Raw genomic sequence first — 16049 nt, 5'->3', positions numbered from 1 at the left:
TTGAGAATTCATGAGAACAGGTCAAATATTTGAATTAATTTGAACGCATTACGCTTCCGTTTTTCATCAAACCCTGTGAATAGTCGACCAATTAAACCACAATTCCCAGTGTGCAAATCTCTGTTTATCCGTGTGCAGAGCGACCTCCTCCACCCCTCCTCCTCTTCCTCCTCCTCCCTGCACATTCAGACGTGTTTGCATACTGGAAACTGTCGTTAAAAACGCTGGAAGGAAGGGAGCGCCATGAGAGGAAGGCGACAAGGATTTTTTTTAAAGGTTGTGCAACATAATCCATCTCGGTAGCGCATTTGATGCAAGCTCGGAGACAAAGGAGCACCAAAGTTGAGTGGTGTGGAGCTCAGAGCTGAAATAAGAAGCTTTGGGAGACTCGTGGTCGGCTCAACGTCACCGCGTCCGTTTGTACCGTTTTCTTTTACGCGCAAAACCTACAACCGAAACTCAAGAAGCCATTTCTGCTTTATATCTGTCTTTCTTTGTTAAATTTAATTCTGCTCTATGTCGCTTGACAGTGAATTATCTCGGTCGCTGCAGGATCTTAAGCCTTTAACAGTTTCTAACCAAATATAGGCAGTGATAATGCTGGAGTGTCCTTGACGGAGCTGAGCGGTCCTAAATTGGATATTTGCAGCGCTGCCAAAGTTTATAATTAAATTCTTGCTTCATTTTGAATCATTACAGTGTTTTTTTTTCCAAACACATTTTGTCTAATTTGCAAATTGGACACTCGAGTCAGTTGATGTGTAATTTTAGAAGCTGGTTATTAACAGATTTTTGCTATTGTGAACTGCAGCGCGTTGGCTTAAAACGCTCTGTACCCGATGACTGCTCCCATCAGAAGCCATTTTTAAGTCTTTGATTTACAGTCATTGAACACGAGCTGCTAAACCTGCTCTGGGCTGCAGCCTATATCCTGTGCACACACATTTGTAGCACATTTTTTCTCTTTTGTTCTCAAATCCCTTACAATGACTTTTTGTGCGTCTGGCTCTGGGCGCGGTGGATGTGCCATGGCTCGATTTTTCCTCACCACCTATGTGTTGGTGCTGGCGTTGGCGGTGGGCTGGGCTGGAGCCGAAGCTGAACAGGCCAAGATGACCGGGGAGAGCCCACCGCCGGTTACTCTCCGTACAGTGATCACCGGAACCTGCCAGGAGATCCAGCGGTACGCGGAGTCGGTGGTGGGGAGCGGTGTGATCCGGTCAGCTGCTGAGGTACAGAGAGGAGGTGCACCACTGGTTGATAACACTCCTGTTTCTCTCCACCAGGAAGTGGCTTCACACTCTCCTCTTCTTCATTCTTAATGTTACTGGGTGTTTGGTCTAACTTCTTCACTGTTTGCTCTGTCACTATTCTTGATCAATAACTGTACACTAATTTTCCAACTCTGTCATCTCTCCATTTCCTCACCCTTCACACACATTCCTCTCCCCTTGCCCCTCAACTTGTTAATCTCTCCCCTGATCCCCTCATTTTCTCTGCCCTCATTTCACATCTTCTTATATCCATGCATCCCCCTCACACATGCTCACACTTCTCTGCCTCCCTGCTTCCACTGGGCTGTGGGTCCCTCTCCCCAGAGTGCACTGTTGTTTCTTGAGTCATTGCTTGGTCAGGAGAACGTCTATACAGTGGCCATGGTAAGAAACCTCCTGGGTGTCTCCATCTAGCCTGCCCTGACATGCTCCCTTAAACAGAGTCCCCTCATGTGGCTCTGCTTAGCTCATTTCCCCATATTGTTAGTGCAGAGAGTACGAGCATGACTGTAGTGAAGCTGTGACTTTATGCGTGTTTCTGTACAGTGCTACTTGCATGAGAGGCAAATAGGGCTGCCCCCTCTTAGCTGTTCAGTCATTTCTTTAGTCGATTAGTCATTCTTTTTTATTTTTCATGCTGAATGACTCATTTCCAAAAACTTATGACACATCTCTTGTTTAATACAGTGCTTTTGCATGATTCGTTGTGAAGAAACTCAGTTTTACAGACGGAATCGACCAATCTATTCGCTGAGTGCAAGTCGACTATACATTTCTTTAGTCAAGGACAGACTGACACAGTCCTACTTGTGAGAGTGTAGTGGTAAAGTAAATGGTTCACCGTGACTCAGTTGGTCGCTCTGAATGTAAAATATAGGGTGTGTGCACGATGCTTGGATGAGAAATGTGTTTTTAATGAGTGCCAGACTAAAATAGATCCTACCACGTGAATTTGGTTTTGTAATTCAGTTTCCAGTGAGAATTCCCAGTTCAAAAGGGGGAAAAAAATGTGATGAAATTAAATCCTCAAGGCAAAAGTTTAACAAAAGATCTGCACCCACACTGACAGCTCCCAGTAATGTGACAGGGCAACATTTCTTCAAGGTCCTTGTCGGGCATTTTCTGATAATGTCGCTCTGTTAAATTTACTGGGAGCTGACAGAACAGTGCACAGTTTTCTTGTTCAACCTTTGCTTTCAGTTTGTTTTTTAATCCAGTTTTTGAATGTTCACTCTTTGCACTTTGTCTTCAAAAGTTAATCAGCTTAGAAGCATTAAAAAGACGATTCACTCCAAAATCAAAAATACCCATTTTTCCTGTTACCTGTAGTGCTGTTTATCAATGTAGATTGAAAATAGCTGAAAATGATATATGATATTTTATTGCCCTTGTAGCTACACCAGCCTGCATTTGGCATTGAAAGTGGGTTTTTATCAGTTCTCAGTAAACATTTTTAGCATGTCACAGTCTGGGACATTGGGCCTTATTGTGCCAAACAGAGCAGTAAATGATTACGTGTCTTTTCAGTTGATAAACATGCTGACATGTACTGACAGATGCTTGACTCTTGCTCTGACTCACTGGATAGTCCTCCTGTATGTGTCCAGTGTCTGGTGCAACAGGTGCAGATAAGATACTTGTCCAACTTACTGGGATACCCTTGACCTGGCCTAACGAGGCTACACTGTGTGTGTGTGTGTGTATGTGTGATTTTGGGGGGTGAGCAAAGACTGTACAGGAATAGAGAGGGTCACTGTCCAGCTGTCACTCACATGCACAGCTGTTCGTACAAGTCAACAATACAGCACTTCTTCTATCTTAAGATGCAGTACTAACTCCCTGCAACTTTTTTTTTTCTTTAATAAAAGAGAAATTCAAGCACCTTTTCTAGCAGGTGCAAACTTTTCAAGCACCTTATAGCCGAGACAAATTACATATTTATATACAGTAGACTGGTTAATCATCTTCATCACATTAAAATAGCTGTTGATTTGCTATACAAAATGTTTATAAGTAGGCATTCTAAGGAAAGATTTGTGGTTTGCATTCAAAATTTCAAGCACTTCAAACCATGAAAACACCACATGAGAATTAAAGCATTTTTAAGGTTTTCCAGCACTAGTAGGAACCCTCACTTACAGTCTAACACAGTTTTCTCTTAATGTGATCATCAAGTTTGTACAAGCAGCTGCTTTGAATGTTAGTCTTATTTGCATAAGAATAATAAATTGCATAGTTTCTGCCTGTTCATTGGCACCATGAGAATACATCTATGTAGGCTGTGCTTCTGTAACCAGATCTGTGTCTCTGCATGGTTGTAAGTGTGATCAGAATGCTGTCCGTCTTCATTGTTATCTTGTATAATAAATGTCTCCACCCTTCCTCCTTCCTCTACACCACCACAGTTTTTAGAGATGGTGATCCGTTTCCTCGCTGAAGGAGCTGCCAGCGGCCTGAACGTCATCGCTGTTTACGTCACAGAGATCCTCAGGGTCACAGGATTCGATGGTGGGTACCACGATGGCTCATGTTTATGTGCGTGTGTGTGACTGTGCCGCAGAGTCTGTGTTTAGGCCTTTCTGCAAGCTCCACTTTTCTTTTTCCTCCCTGAATGTGAAGCACGCTGCAAACTATCTGCTGCAGGTAGAGGTGATCTGTGGCAATCAAGGTTACGAGTGAAAATATGCAGACTTGCCTCTCCCTCAGGCAGTGCCACTCCTTTTTTAAGTGTGTCTGTTTATATTTGTTGCTGAGTAGCAGACCAGGTTTTTTCAAGCCTTATTCCTGGTTTTAAAAACTGCATTTTCTTCCTCCACAGCTGCAGCGCTGCCCCGCGTGACTCCAGAGAGTGTGGCCGCCGTCGCCCAGTGGGGTCTGGTGGCCCTCATTGGCTATTGGTTGCTCACCATCGTTCTCCGTCTGTTGATTGGCGCGCTGAGGCAGGTGTTCTGGGTGGTGAAAACCGTCTTGGCGCTCTGGCTTTTTGGACTGATTGTGACTGACAAGCATGCCACTGCAGACATCACAGCGGTTCGAGTGGGCGGCCTGGTGCTGGGATGCGTCCTGTTGACTCTGCTCACTACTTCCTCCGAAAAGTCTTGTGCAGTGGAGCACCGACTGAGCTCTCTGGAGGGCCGGCTGAAGGCAGTGGAGAAGAGGAAAGGGGAATAGTGACCAGAGGTGGTGGAGGGAGAGGAGTTTCAGATGGACAAGGTGATGATAATAATGGTAATGATGGTTAAGAAAGCATTGATGGTTTCTATATGTGTGTCAAACTATTATGGGAAATAAAGTAATCTCTGGGATTTTTAATCGGAAATGCTTTCTTTGTTTGCCTTGGGAACAATCTAAAAATAACAAAACGTCATGAGATATTACTAAAATAAATAGCTACACACACACACACACACACACACACACACACACACACACACACACACACACACAAACACAAACACACACACACACACAGTAGTAAAACGCTACAATAGTAAAACCAGTGTCCACAGGGAATTGGATAATTCCACAAGTCAGATCTCAAACTTTCCTCGTTCTGTTATTTTACATAATTATTTAATCAAAACAAGAGTTGAGCTGTGTTAACCTACACCCTCACAGTGACACTGCTAACATGCTGATGTTTAGCAGGGATGGCCACACAAAAACACAAGCAACTGCAAACGCACAAAAAACAAACTCCAAATAGAAGTAAAACAACAAAAAAAAAGAGGCAGAACCCCTGTAAATCTGTCTTGCTCTGAAGTAAGAAACACAGTGAGGCCTCATGCATGTCTACCCAGTGACCCGTTGTCTCTTAATCCGACTATGGCTAAGGCTGATGGGGATGTTGTTAGTTTTGCAGTTATTTGGTCAAAAACGTAATATTTGGATGTATTTTACTTTAACCCAGTGGTGGCCTTAAGATACAAAGTCAGGGAGAAAATCTAATTCTCTCTAGGCACCTTACATCTACAACAAATGTCACAGCAATCAATCTGGTAGTTTTTTGAGATAATTAAATGTGGTCGACTAACCTACGGACCTCTGGGTGGAAGGTATTTTGGGTTAGCTTTATTAAGAAACTGGAATAATCCAGCATCAATCAGTCATCTTTTCATGTCTCAGTTGTAACTCACCACAACCAACTTAGTCTCTTCAACCCAGGCTGACCTGTGGCCTGGTTACAGCTTTAAGTCCCCTGTGCCTGGTTGGTTCCCTGCTGCTCAGTCAGCTGGAAGCTTTTTTGATCCTCCGGGTTCACACCGACTGTCTTCACCCCGACTGCCACTCCAGCCGAGTGGAACAGCCTGACCTCAGTGCCAGAATTATCATTCCTGCTAGCTCACCCCGCAGCAGTAAAACTCACTTCCCTCCTACACTGTGCGGTGGTGGAGTGCCAAGTGGGCCAGTTATGAGTCCACAGTGAAACTAACTTACTTTGTCACCTCCCCCCTGCACCATCACAGAGACAAAGATATAGAGCGATGATAATTTGATTCCAGACCTGAATTCTTGTTCTAAAGGATTATTTATAATGATCATCTTGTTAAAACATAAAATGCCAAACATGAGAAGATATGAGTCACACAGAAGATGTTTGTGTAAATGCAGCCTTTGACTTTTAAGCCGCTATGATTAATAATTTTATAATCACTGTGGATCAAATAAATATGAGTAATGTAAAAGGTGTCATAAAATACATCACCCAACTGCAGTTTGTCTCAGCTGTATGGAGATTTAAAGAGAACGTATCATGAAAAAGTCTTTGTTAGTACTGGTGAACATACATTTTTGTATCTGGAGTGCCTGCCAACCAAAAAAAACTGCAATATAAGACTTCTCAGTCATTTTTTTGTGGGCTGCCTAGAGAATAAAATGTGATTCATCAAACCATTAAGATTTGCTCCCCTTCCTATGTAATATGCAGCTTAAGTAGAATATATTGCCCCCCATACCACCCAAGTCTAGAGAACGACCTTTGTCAAGGTGCTCCATATTTTTCTCAAAAGCCAAACAGAGCAGACTGGGCTTTCCGACAGAGTGTTAATACAGATATATTCATATTGAGGACTGCACGGTGGCGCAGTGGTTAACACTCTTGCCTCACAGCAAGAGGGTCACCGGTTTGACTCCGGCCTGCGGGTCTTCTGTGGGGATTTTGCATGTTCTCCCCGTGTCAGCGTGGGTTCTCTCCAGGTACTCCAGCTTCCTCCCACAGTCCAAAAACATGCACTTAGGTTTAATGACTCTAAATTGCCCGTAGGTGTGAATGCCAGCGTGATTGTCTGTCTCTATGTGTCAGCCCTGTGATAGTCTGGAGACCTGTCCAGGGTGTACCCCGCCTCTCACCCAATGTCAGCTGGGATTGGCTCCAGCCCCCCGCAACCCAAGTGCGGTTAAGGAGAATGAATTAATAGGTCTTTGAGGTCATTGTTTTTGTTGTCATTTTAAACTTTAGTGCACAGCTGTTTTTAGTAAAATAGCTTTAGAAACAGCAGGCAGACAACCAAAGCAACTAGCTGGTTAACACAGGAGCATTTTGCAGCTAAGAACCAGATATTTCCCTCAGCAGTTGGTTGAGATCAGAACAGAGTCAAGAGAGCTAACCAGGAGCCCGGAAACAAATGTTAATAATGTCCCATGGAGCAACATGCAGGTGTGTTGAATGTGTAAATAAGCAACTGTTTGCTATGGAGTTCACTTCAATAGAGATAATATCGGTGGCAGTCTTGTGTTTACAACTTGTTTTCACTGCCCCCAAGTGGCTAAAAACACCAAGCAATTCTGGATTTTACAGACAAACTGGATTTGTCTGTCTGGGAAAAAAAACATATTTTGACATGTGTGATGCAAACGTGGATGAAATGTCTTCATCTGAACTTTAAAAAGAAACAGTAAAACATACACATACTATATTTAATCTCTAATAATACTACATTACAGGTTTACAGGTCTGAAGCTACAAATTAAGTGAATAAAAGTGTGTTTTTGTTTTGTAGAACAGGCCAGAAGAAAAGTTTTTCCAGCTTGCCACAAAGTTTTATTTCAAACTTGCTCACAGCTCTAATTTGTGCAACAGAAGATAATAAAGAAATTTAAGTTGGGCTGTAATTTAATGTGGTTAATGATGGCCTATTAAATGTGTAGTCAGGTCAGCAGTAAGACTAATTCCTCTGGATGACTCGGCTAATATTTTGATGTGTTTATCGGAAAACTATGTATGGCATTTTCCCAATCATTTAAATGTGAAAATGAACTGTATGGATCATTAGTAAAGTGAATACTCATTTTAGAGCTTTAGAGCACATGAATGTGGTAAACCTGGCAAGATTTTCAGGATCACTGCCGATAACAAGTACAAAGAATTAGTCATTGTCTTGTACCCAAGCAGATTTATGGCTCTGCGGTTTCTCTTTACGAAACACAAAAGCCTCTAACTTCTGCTCAGCTGAGTTTTTTCTGTGAACCAGTTGGTGTGGTGGGAAGGAATTTATATGCTTGGTTGGGCTTTTGGCTCTGTGGTGACATGTTGGGTGGGTGGTGCTTGTAGTGGTGGTGAAGCATTGTTGCAGAACTACAATACATGGAGCTGTGTGTGGAGACATGGAGACAGTGGGACTGATGCAAAAACATGCTTGATTTAATGCACCTGAAACAAACACGTCAATACAAACACATGACGCTTACTTGTTTCTAAATGAAAAAAAGGTTACAGGTTAGCTTTTAAAAAAAACAATACTTACACATATATATATTTAATACAATCTCTATAATAAATCTCCAACACATTAGGTATGTGTGTGTGAGACTCACATGAGAAAATCAAATACAATGGCTATATATCAATATTAAAACATACATTTACAGCTCAGTTGAGGTTAATTCTAATTCACTTAATTGTATAAAGGAAGCAGTGAATGTTTTAGAGGCTGTTCCCTGAAAATGTTCACAGACATGGCAGTCTGCAAATGTATCCCTGTCTGAGCTGCAGGAATGGCGAAACTCTTCACTCTCAGTACTGTGAGAAACTAATGAGAGGGATTTTAAAAGGGATATATTATGCTCATACTAGTATTTTGGGTTTATACTAGAATATGTTCACATGCTTTAATGTTTCATTTTTCTTATACTGTCTGTTGCAATACACCCACATTCAGATTCTGTCCAAATGACCTGTGATAGCACCTGTCTCTTTAGCAGCCGATAAACATGAAACATGGACACACTTCAACACTTCTGCTGCAGCAGAGTGCGCCCAAGACAATCCACTGAAGCCGCTACACTGGCCACCAAAGCTGCATGCACCTGTGCAAGCATTGCACGTCTCAGCTCTGTTTTTTACGTGGCGCGTCTATCTTTTTGTTTCTCTACGCAAGGCAACACAGCACCTCCAGCAGGTAAAAACAAAAATTCAATCTGTTTTAAAATGATTAAAACAGTATAACAAATACCTCATTGTATCAGAGTCAATGTGAGCCAGCAGAGCAATCACTGGATAACCAAATGCATTATCGCTTGTCGAAACTCAATATGCTCACAGTGAAGCTGGCAGCGACCACACACTACTAAGACGAATGCTGTGTCTCAATTTGTGTACTTCTGTACTTAACACCTGCTATTTTTAGTTCATGACGTGTTTAAACTGAGAGTATGGAAAAATGCAGTGCACAATGAGTACCCGGATGTGAATACTTGGTCATAAAGTTTATTGTGGTACTCCTCACCCTAAACAGCTGCCATCTTTGTACATCATCAATGTACTTCTTGTGAAAATGCTGGGTGAGGAACTTGCGACCAAACTATACAAATTTAAGTTATACTTGTGTTTTTTTCCACTAAGTACCATTGCACTGTAGTCAGACAGAAGCTATTAATAGGTTAATTTATCAGTCTGAATTGAATCAATGGTGATACAACGTGATGCCTGCAGCTGATTGATCTACAGAGCTTCTGGTGAGATAATAATAGCCAGGCAAATTAACTATCCTATCAGAATGTATGAACTACGCAGTATGTACTGTGAAATATATGGAACTTTACCTACAGAAGTATCTGAATTGAGACACACCAGGAGTCGGGATAGTAGGTAAATAACAGATCTGCCTATGTAACGCATTGGGTCCCTGTCCCATGTATTGTCCCCGCTATAAAAATCCCAGTCTGCTCTGATTGGCTTGAGAGAATAATATGGTGCACCTTTGCAAAGGAGGTTCTCAAGCCGTGGGTGGGGAGACTCAGATGGGGGTTGGTATATTCTAATTAGCCTGCATGTGACGCAGGAAGGGGAGCCAAATCTGAATGGCTCGTTCAATGACGTTTCCTGATCTAGGCAGCTTTATTTCACAGTTTGTAGGTTGGTAGGCACTCCAGGTGCACTATCTCATGAGGTAGAATATTACTTTAAATAATGCAGATTAGAGGACATGCTTTTCATTGAGAAGTTCCCTTTCACCTTTGGTTTTGAACATGCGATCCTTGGGTACAAAGTCTTTACTCTGCTCTGTAACATTTTTAAATTGGGACTAACTCTGATGCAAAATGTGTTTTTGGAACATTTTGAGAATTATATTAATTTGTTTGTTGCCAACAGTTGGGTGAGAGGATTGATACCATTCCTGTCTGTACATAAAATATGAAGCTGCAGCCAGCAGCTGGTTAGCTTAGCTTTGCATAAAGACTAACAGAGGAAACAGCTAGCTTGGCTCTGTACAGACGTAAGTAAATTCATAATGGCTCAAGGAGGCAACCGGTGAATACGTTTATTTCCCAAAATGTCAAATTATTTCATAAATATCACACTAATTAATGCGTTAAATAGTTTCAGTGTAATTTTCAAAATCAGACTCTCAGAGGAAGTTGAGTTTGTCTGAGGTATAAACATCACAGGGGTTTGAGTCCGAAGTGAGAAAGGTCAGTCCCTTCAGTTCAAACTGCGGCGCAGGCTCATACTGGACAGTCGGAGCGTCTGCCGGCTCTGCTGGAGCTGAAACCTGGACAGAAAATCACAGACAGAAATCACAAGCAGGCTCATTCTGATGCCAATTTGCAAAATACAGATATTAGCATCTGTTTTTTTTGCAGATGCTTCATAGAGAACATTCATGTCAGGTAAGATGATTTTGAAAAAAAAAGCATAAAAGCAACTTTTGTATCATTAGCATTAGAATTAATATAAGATATAGGAGCATTTTATAATGAAAAAAACCCACCTAATATATTGATGCAGTCCTATTTACTATATTAACTTTGCAGGATGGGGCTGAGGTGTTGGATTGGATTTAATATAAAAAGTAGAATGTAGTAATACTAGAAGAAACTTCAGCCTACATGGAGGAAAAAAATCAATTGGAAAACTCTTAACATGTTAAGATTGTTTTATCAACAGGTAACTCAGTGTTCAGAGGCTTTAAAATCCTATTGTACATTGTGTGCGACAAGGTCAGATAGAAAGTAAAAAATGTTGCTCCCAATTTGATTTGCAAATGGATTTTGAGATATACAATTGCCCTTTTATTCATCAAGTATTTTATACCTCAGAAGAAGCTGACGGCCATTTCACGTCAGGATGATGATGTACCTGCAGAGTGAAGCAACGCGTAACAAATTAGTAGTGGAGACAGAAGAGCAACAGGAGAAGAGAAGTTTTTACTGTAAAATGCAACACACACTCACCAGCGGGTCAGTCGGAGTGTGAGCAGGCTGGGGGGGGTAGTGCGCCCCAGAGGGTCGACTGAATTGGTCTGGCCTCGGTCGAACAGGCTCATGGTCATACTGTCGTTAGAATTCAACAGAAACACAACGGTTAAAAGTCCTGCTGTCGATATATACCCAAACACACAAGTAAGGCGGCTGTTATATGTGTTCACCTCTTGGTACTGCACATCAGGTTCAGCAGGAGAATTCGCAGCTCTCTTTTTGGTGGGGGTGCCCCCACAGAAGTAACGCCCCATGTAACCGCAGAACAAAATGGAGAGGACAATACCAACAGCAGTTCTAATGTAAGATGGCTCACCAGGTGGTCCTGAAAGAATAAATCAATTAGTTGATGTGAACAAAAACGTATCAATTGTAAATCTTTCTTGTACATTAAAAATAAAGAAGTACCAAGAAGTAGATAATAGCAATAATTAGCATAATTTTCTCAATAACACCGTTATAAAACACAGTTTACTCACGGTTCATGATCAGTGACACCTCTAAGGGCCTGCCGTCATTCTGATCTTTGACTGAAAAGGTTCCTTGGCATGACATCTGGAGGGCGTCATTTAAAATCCCACATGGTTTTAACAATTCAAACCCTACACAACCAAATCTGTCCAAACCTCTCTGCAGCTTGCCTTGGCGAACTACAATCTCATCACGTGACCCCATCTCTGGGAGGTAGTAAATGTTGCAGGAGTTTGGTTCCAGATCTATAGTGAAGTTGAAGTTTTCACCAGGAAACCGAATCAAGGTCTTTTCGATCGCTGGAAGACAGGATGCACAAGACCCAAAAACCTTAAACAGCATAGCAGCTGATCAGCTAAAAGGAATAGTTCTACATTTTGGGAAATCACCTGCTTTCTTGCCGACAGTTAGATAAGAAAATCAATACCACTGTCACGTATGTATATATATATATATATATATATATATATATATATATATATATAGATACTGTTTCAATAAGATTGAGTTTTTGTTAACAAAAATGGGAAGTTTATCAGTTTGAAGATATAAGATACATATAAGATATCCAATTGGTAGGCAGGCAGATTAATTATTTACATTTGAACAGGCTAGCTTTCCCGTTTTATCTAACTCTCAGCAAGCAAGCAAAATAACTAAAAAATTTCAAATGTGAAACTGTTTCTTTAAATCAATGTCAGCTACAATACATTTTAATGACATGAAGTTTTTGTCCATATGCTCACATGTTCCAAGGTGTGTGGAGCCATATATATATATATATATATATATATATATGGCTCCACACACTTCTTCCATTTTGGATGCATCAATTATGCACATAGTGGCCCTCATTAACAAAATGAACATACGGTAGAAAAGTGGGCTTACAGTCATTTCTACGCAAGGCTCGGCATTTATCAATTTGGGCGTGAGCGGAGGGTACGATCAGATATGATCGTCAGTACGATCAGTCATGTCTGGTGTGAGCTTGTGTACGCAAGTTTCAGTGGGATGTCCACGAGTCCGAAAATTATTATTAGACTATTGTATTGATGCCTGGAGCAGATAAAACTCTTCTATAAAAAATATATCAATATATATTTTTAAATGTGATATGGAATTAGACCATATTGCATATATTGATATAGTTCTTCGTGGACCTATGACTTTTGGTCCACGTTGCCGAGCTCTAACCTCATGCAATCAAAAAACTGTGAAAAGTTTAAGTCTGTGCTCAAAATTTAAAATATTCACTGAACTTGTTTTAAGTAAATAATTACAAAAATATACTTTTATTTAATTTTTTACTTGATTTTTTACATTCTGTGTCAATTTTGCTTAACAACACCTGATCACTGTGATTGGCCAGATACAAACGTTTCACTACACACATGTGAGCCCCGTCATAAGATGATGTCTCCGCCCGGATCTGTGCTGGTTTCTACATTTTTTTGATAATTGAGTTCCTCTGCTGGTCCCTTTACTGTTTGAGAGATCTGGTGTACATGAGAGACAATTCATTGGCGACAATTGATTAAGACCAAAAGCCGAAGCAGAGGCTGGTCTGTCATATCGGTCAATGAGTGAGCTTATGGACGACTATGGACCCTTTCATATTACTTTCTAATGCTTTTAGACTGTAACACGATGAATCCAAGCTAACCATAGCTAGATTTACGAGTCCTAACCTGGTACATTGACTCTAATAAAAAAAGGTAGTTTACTTACGATACAATGGCAGATACGCCAGTAAGGCCTTGTTGTCGTTCTGATCTTTGATCTCAAAGTGTCCGTTGCATGACAGCTGGAGGGCGTCATTTGAAATCCCACATGGTTCTATCAATTCAAACCCTTTACAACCAAATTTATCCAAATCTCTCCGCAGCTTGCCTTGGTGAACTACTATCTCAGTACGTGCCCAGAGCTGTGAGTAGTAGTAAATGTTGCAGGAGTTTGGTTCCAGATCATAAGTTATTCTGAGGCTTTCACCAACTTGCCGCATATAGGTCTTTATGATTTCTGGAAGACAGGGAGCACAACAGAAAGGATATAAGTCATATCCCAAAATCTTTTTAGTATCACCAACTCCTCCAATACAGTTTTGGTTATTGGTGTAAATCTTGTAGTTTGGTCTTTCACATAAAGAATTAGAAGAGAAGGTGGATACCACTCTCACATATGTGGTGTGAATATGAAGCAAACTGATGCTAAGCTTAACAGAAACTGTAAACAGGGAAACAGGTAGCTAACATTCCAACTACGAACAGCTAGCCCAGCACATAACTCTCCATAGTTCGTAGTCTTTTTGCTGACATAAGCCTCTCCTGTATGTTCATATTTACTTTATTGACCTGGGAACAGTTCTAATGGTTTCATCTAACTCTCAGCAAATAAGCAAAATAACTATTTTGTAAAATGTGGAACGTTCATTTTAATTCATGCCAGTCAAAATGACTTTCAGTGATTATATCTAATTTTCATTCATATGCTCATGTTCCAAAATATTTCCTCTAAATGAAATCCTTCAAATGTCAGTAACTGTCGTTGGGTCATCATAAAAAGCATCACATTTAGCTTCCTGACAATCTCTTCACATCATGTTGCATTTAACCACTCTAGAGTCCAAAGAGAATGAAACGTTGCCTTCTTTTCAGTTCGACCATCTTGCATTTTTTGTGATTATTTTGATAAATCTGGAAATATCCCATGGCCATAAAATATTATTCTAACCTACGGTCATTACAATACTTCACTTAAATGCTTAAAACCAGCCACAATCTCCAGTACTAAGACGGGAAATTAAACAAATTGAGAATTAAAAAGGATCTTCACCTTTTATGTCGAGGGTATAGGTGGAGAGTATTTCCTGATCTTTGCCTCTCATTATGTAGCGACCACTGTCCATCTGAGTGACATTACGCACAATAAGGTAGCGTCCCATCCTTGTATGCTTTCCGTCCATGGTGAGATTGCTACCCTGTGTCCACAAGATCCTCACATCTGACGAGTCCTTGGGGTTGAACTGGATGGAATGAGTCTTTGTGGGCACCCAGAACTGATGGGAGCTCCCATAGTACTTCGTCACTTGAATCTCATCTGAGAGGCCTAGTGACAGAAAGTCCAACAGAAACACTATGAATTTACTAGACACATTTTGGGCTGTTTTTGTATACTTTTTATGAATCCCTGAATATGCCTCTAAATTTTAGCATGGTTTAATTTGCATTGTGTTTGTCTAAAGTACACTGAATTATAAAATATTTTAGCAGTCTTAGTTAGTGCGTAATAAACCTGGACAGATGGTATATCCCAGAAAACGTACTATATGTTTACACTGCTAGTGCTACTCATTATAAGCAGAGCTGCAAAGATTAATCCTCTTAAAACTATTACACCATTAAAGTAATCACCACCTTTTTTCAAACTATTTTTTAAAGGGAAAACATATTTGATTCTGGTCTCCCCAATGCCATGTGATAGAATAGAAATTTCAGACGTCCTACATTCAAAATTCTGCATGAGCAAAATAATGAATAGGTACTTAGCTATGTTAAGGTTTAGCTAGTTAGTGTTGAATTATGTTCCCAGAGGTTACAGTTATATTGTAACCTAAGTGCACAAAATTATAATAATTAATGTATTACATAATATAAACAATATATCCAATTAATTATTTTTAATTAATTATAATATTATCTTGCGCAACATTAAAAATTACAATGACAACAATAAAAAAATAAAAAAAATAATGCTAGCACATGATTTCTGGTACAATAACGCAGCTTTTAATATATAGCCTATGTATGAGGTTATTAGGTTACTGAGTTTCCACCACTGATTGAGTACCATAGACATGATGTTACTTACTGCTGAGTCAAATATTCAGTGAAAAAGGCTGTAGTATTGACAAGCACTGTCGCTAAAGTAGGATTAATCATTTTTACACTTACTCACCCATACAAACAATGGCACCCAGCAACAACACTATCATCATGCGCCGGGATTGGAAAGACAAAACCCAGGGTGTGCACCATAAACCGTCGTCGCCTAGTTTTATTTAACGCTTACCTGATGACAAAAATGGGAGTGAAAGCACAATATTAAGACACACTTGTACGATTCATCTAATACTAAGCGTTTATTACTGGCATGTGCTGTCGGTGTTGGTAGGTTGTTGTCGGTCAAACCAATAGATTGTATAAATAACCTAACAGGGCATCTTAATGGATGTAGCCTACTCGTGATGCGTTTAAGTACTATGGGAAATTACTGTTACACTCACTGCCAGTGAAATGGAACTTAATTTACTAGTTTGGCTGTGTGGCAGGCTACCGAGCCTAGTGCTGGTTAAAGACTGCGTTTCTACATTGTGATGTATAATTACAAAATTAAAGTATTTGAAAGTATCACATATTCTGCCATTTTAATTGGAGGAAAATAGCAGATCATCTGAGATTTCAAAAAGCTTTTATTTTGAAATGATACATCAGAATGCCCTGCAATCAGCTGAGGGACACCCAGATGATGTCCACTGTCCACCTGAAGTGGAATGAGTCTGATTATGGACGGGTTTCCTTTTCTTGTAATATGAAATCAAAGGACCAA

The 16049-nt window shown here is 40.3% G+C and overlaps 2 protein-coding genes across 3 annotated transcripts; one reads left to right on the top strand and one right to left on the bottom strand.

Annotated features, from left to right (window-relative positions):
* Nucleotides 1–179: 179 nt before the first annotated feature.
* On the top strand, nt 180–4586 carry si:dkey-74k8.3 (transmembrane protein 109). 2 transcript variants are annotated; one of them, XM_059346891.1, is made up of 4 exons: nt 180–1232; nt 1599–1658; nt 3680–3782; nt 4093–4586. In XM_059346891.1, exons 1-4 carry the CDS (start codon nt 987–989, stop codon nt 4443–4445), a joined length of 762 nt encoding a protein of 253 aa, XP_059202874.1. In that variant the 5' UTR covers nt 180–986; the 3' UTR covers nt 4446–4586. The 2 variants fall into 2 exon arrangements, with proteins under 2 accessions (XP_059202874.1, XP_059202873.1); XM_059346890.1 differs by lacking the exon at nt 1599–1658 and having other exon boundaries at nt 181–1232.
* A 3307-nt stretch (nt 4587–7893) lies between these two features.
* LOC131981242 (uncharacterized) lies at nt 7894–15674 on the bottom strand. The gene is made up of 8 exons (XM_059345458.1): nt 15399–15674; nt 14277–14549; nt 13173–13463; nt 11450–11740; nt 11141–11295; nt 10947–11045; nt 10807–10851; nt 7894–10264 (listed from the first exon to the last, which is right to left on the bottom strand). The coding sequence occupies exons 1-8, from the start codon at nt 15436–15438 to the stop codon at nt 10121–10123; spliced, it is 1338 nt and encodes a 445-aa protein (XP_059201441.1). The 5' UTR covers nt 15439–15674; the 3' UTR covers nt 7894–10120.
* Nucleotides 15675–16049: the final 375 nt, after the last annotated feature.

Source organism: Centropristis striata, chromosome 12 (genome assembly GCF_030273125.1).
Source record: "Centropristis striata isolate RG_2023a ecotype Rhode Island chromosome 12, C.striata_1.0, whole genome shotgun sequence".
In the NCBI taxonomy this organism is placed as follows: Eukaryota; Metazoa; Chordata; class Actinopteri; order Perciformes; family Serranidae; genus Centropristis; species Centropristis striata.
The sequence above is the reverse complement of the archived record's forward strand: the minus strand, read 5'-3'. Positions and strand labels throughout refer to the sequence as shown.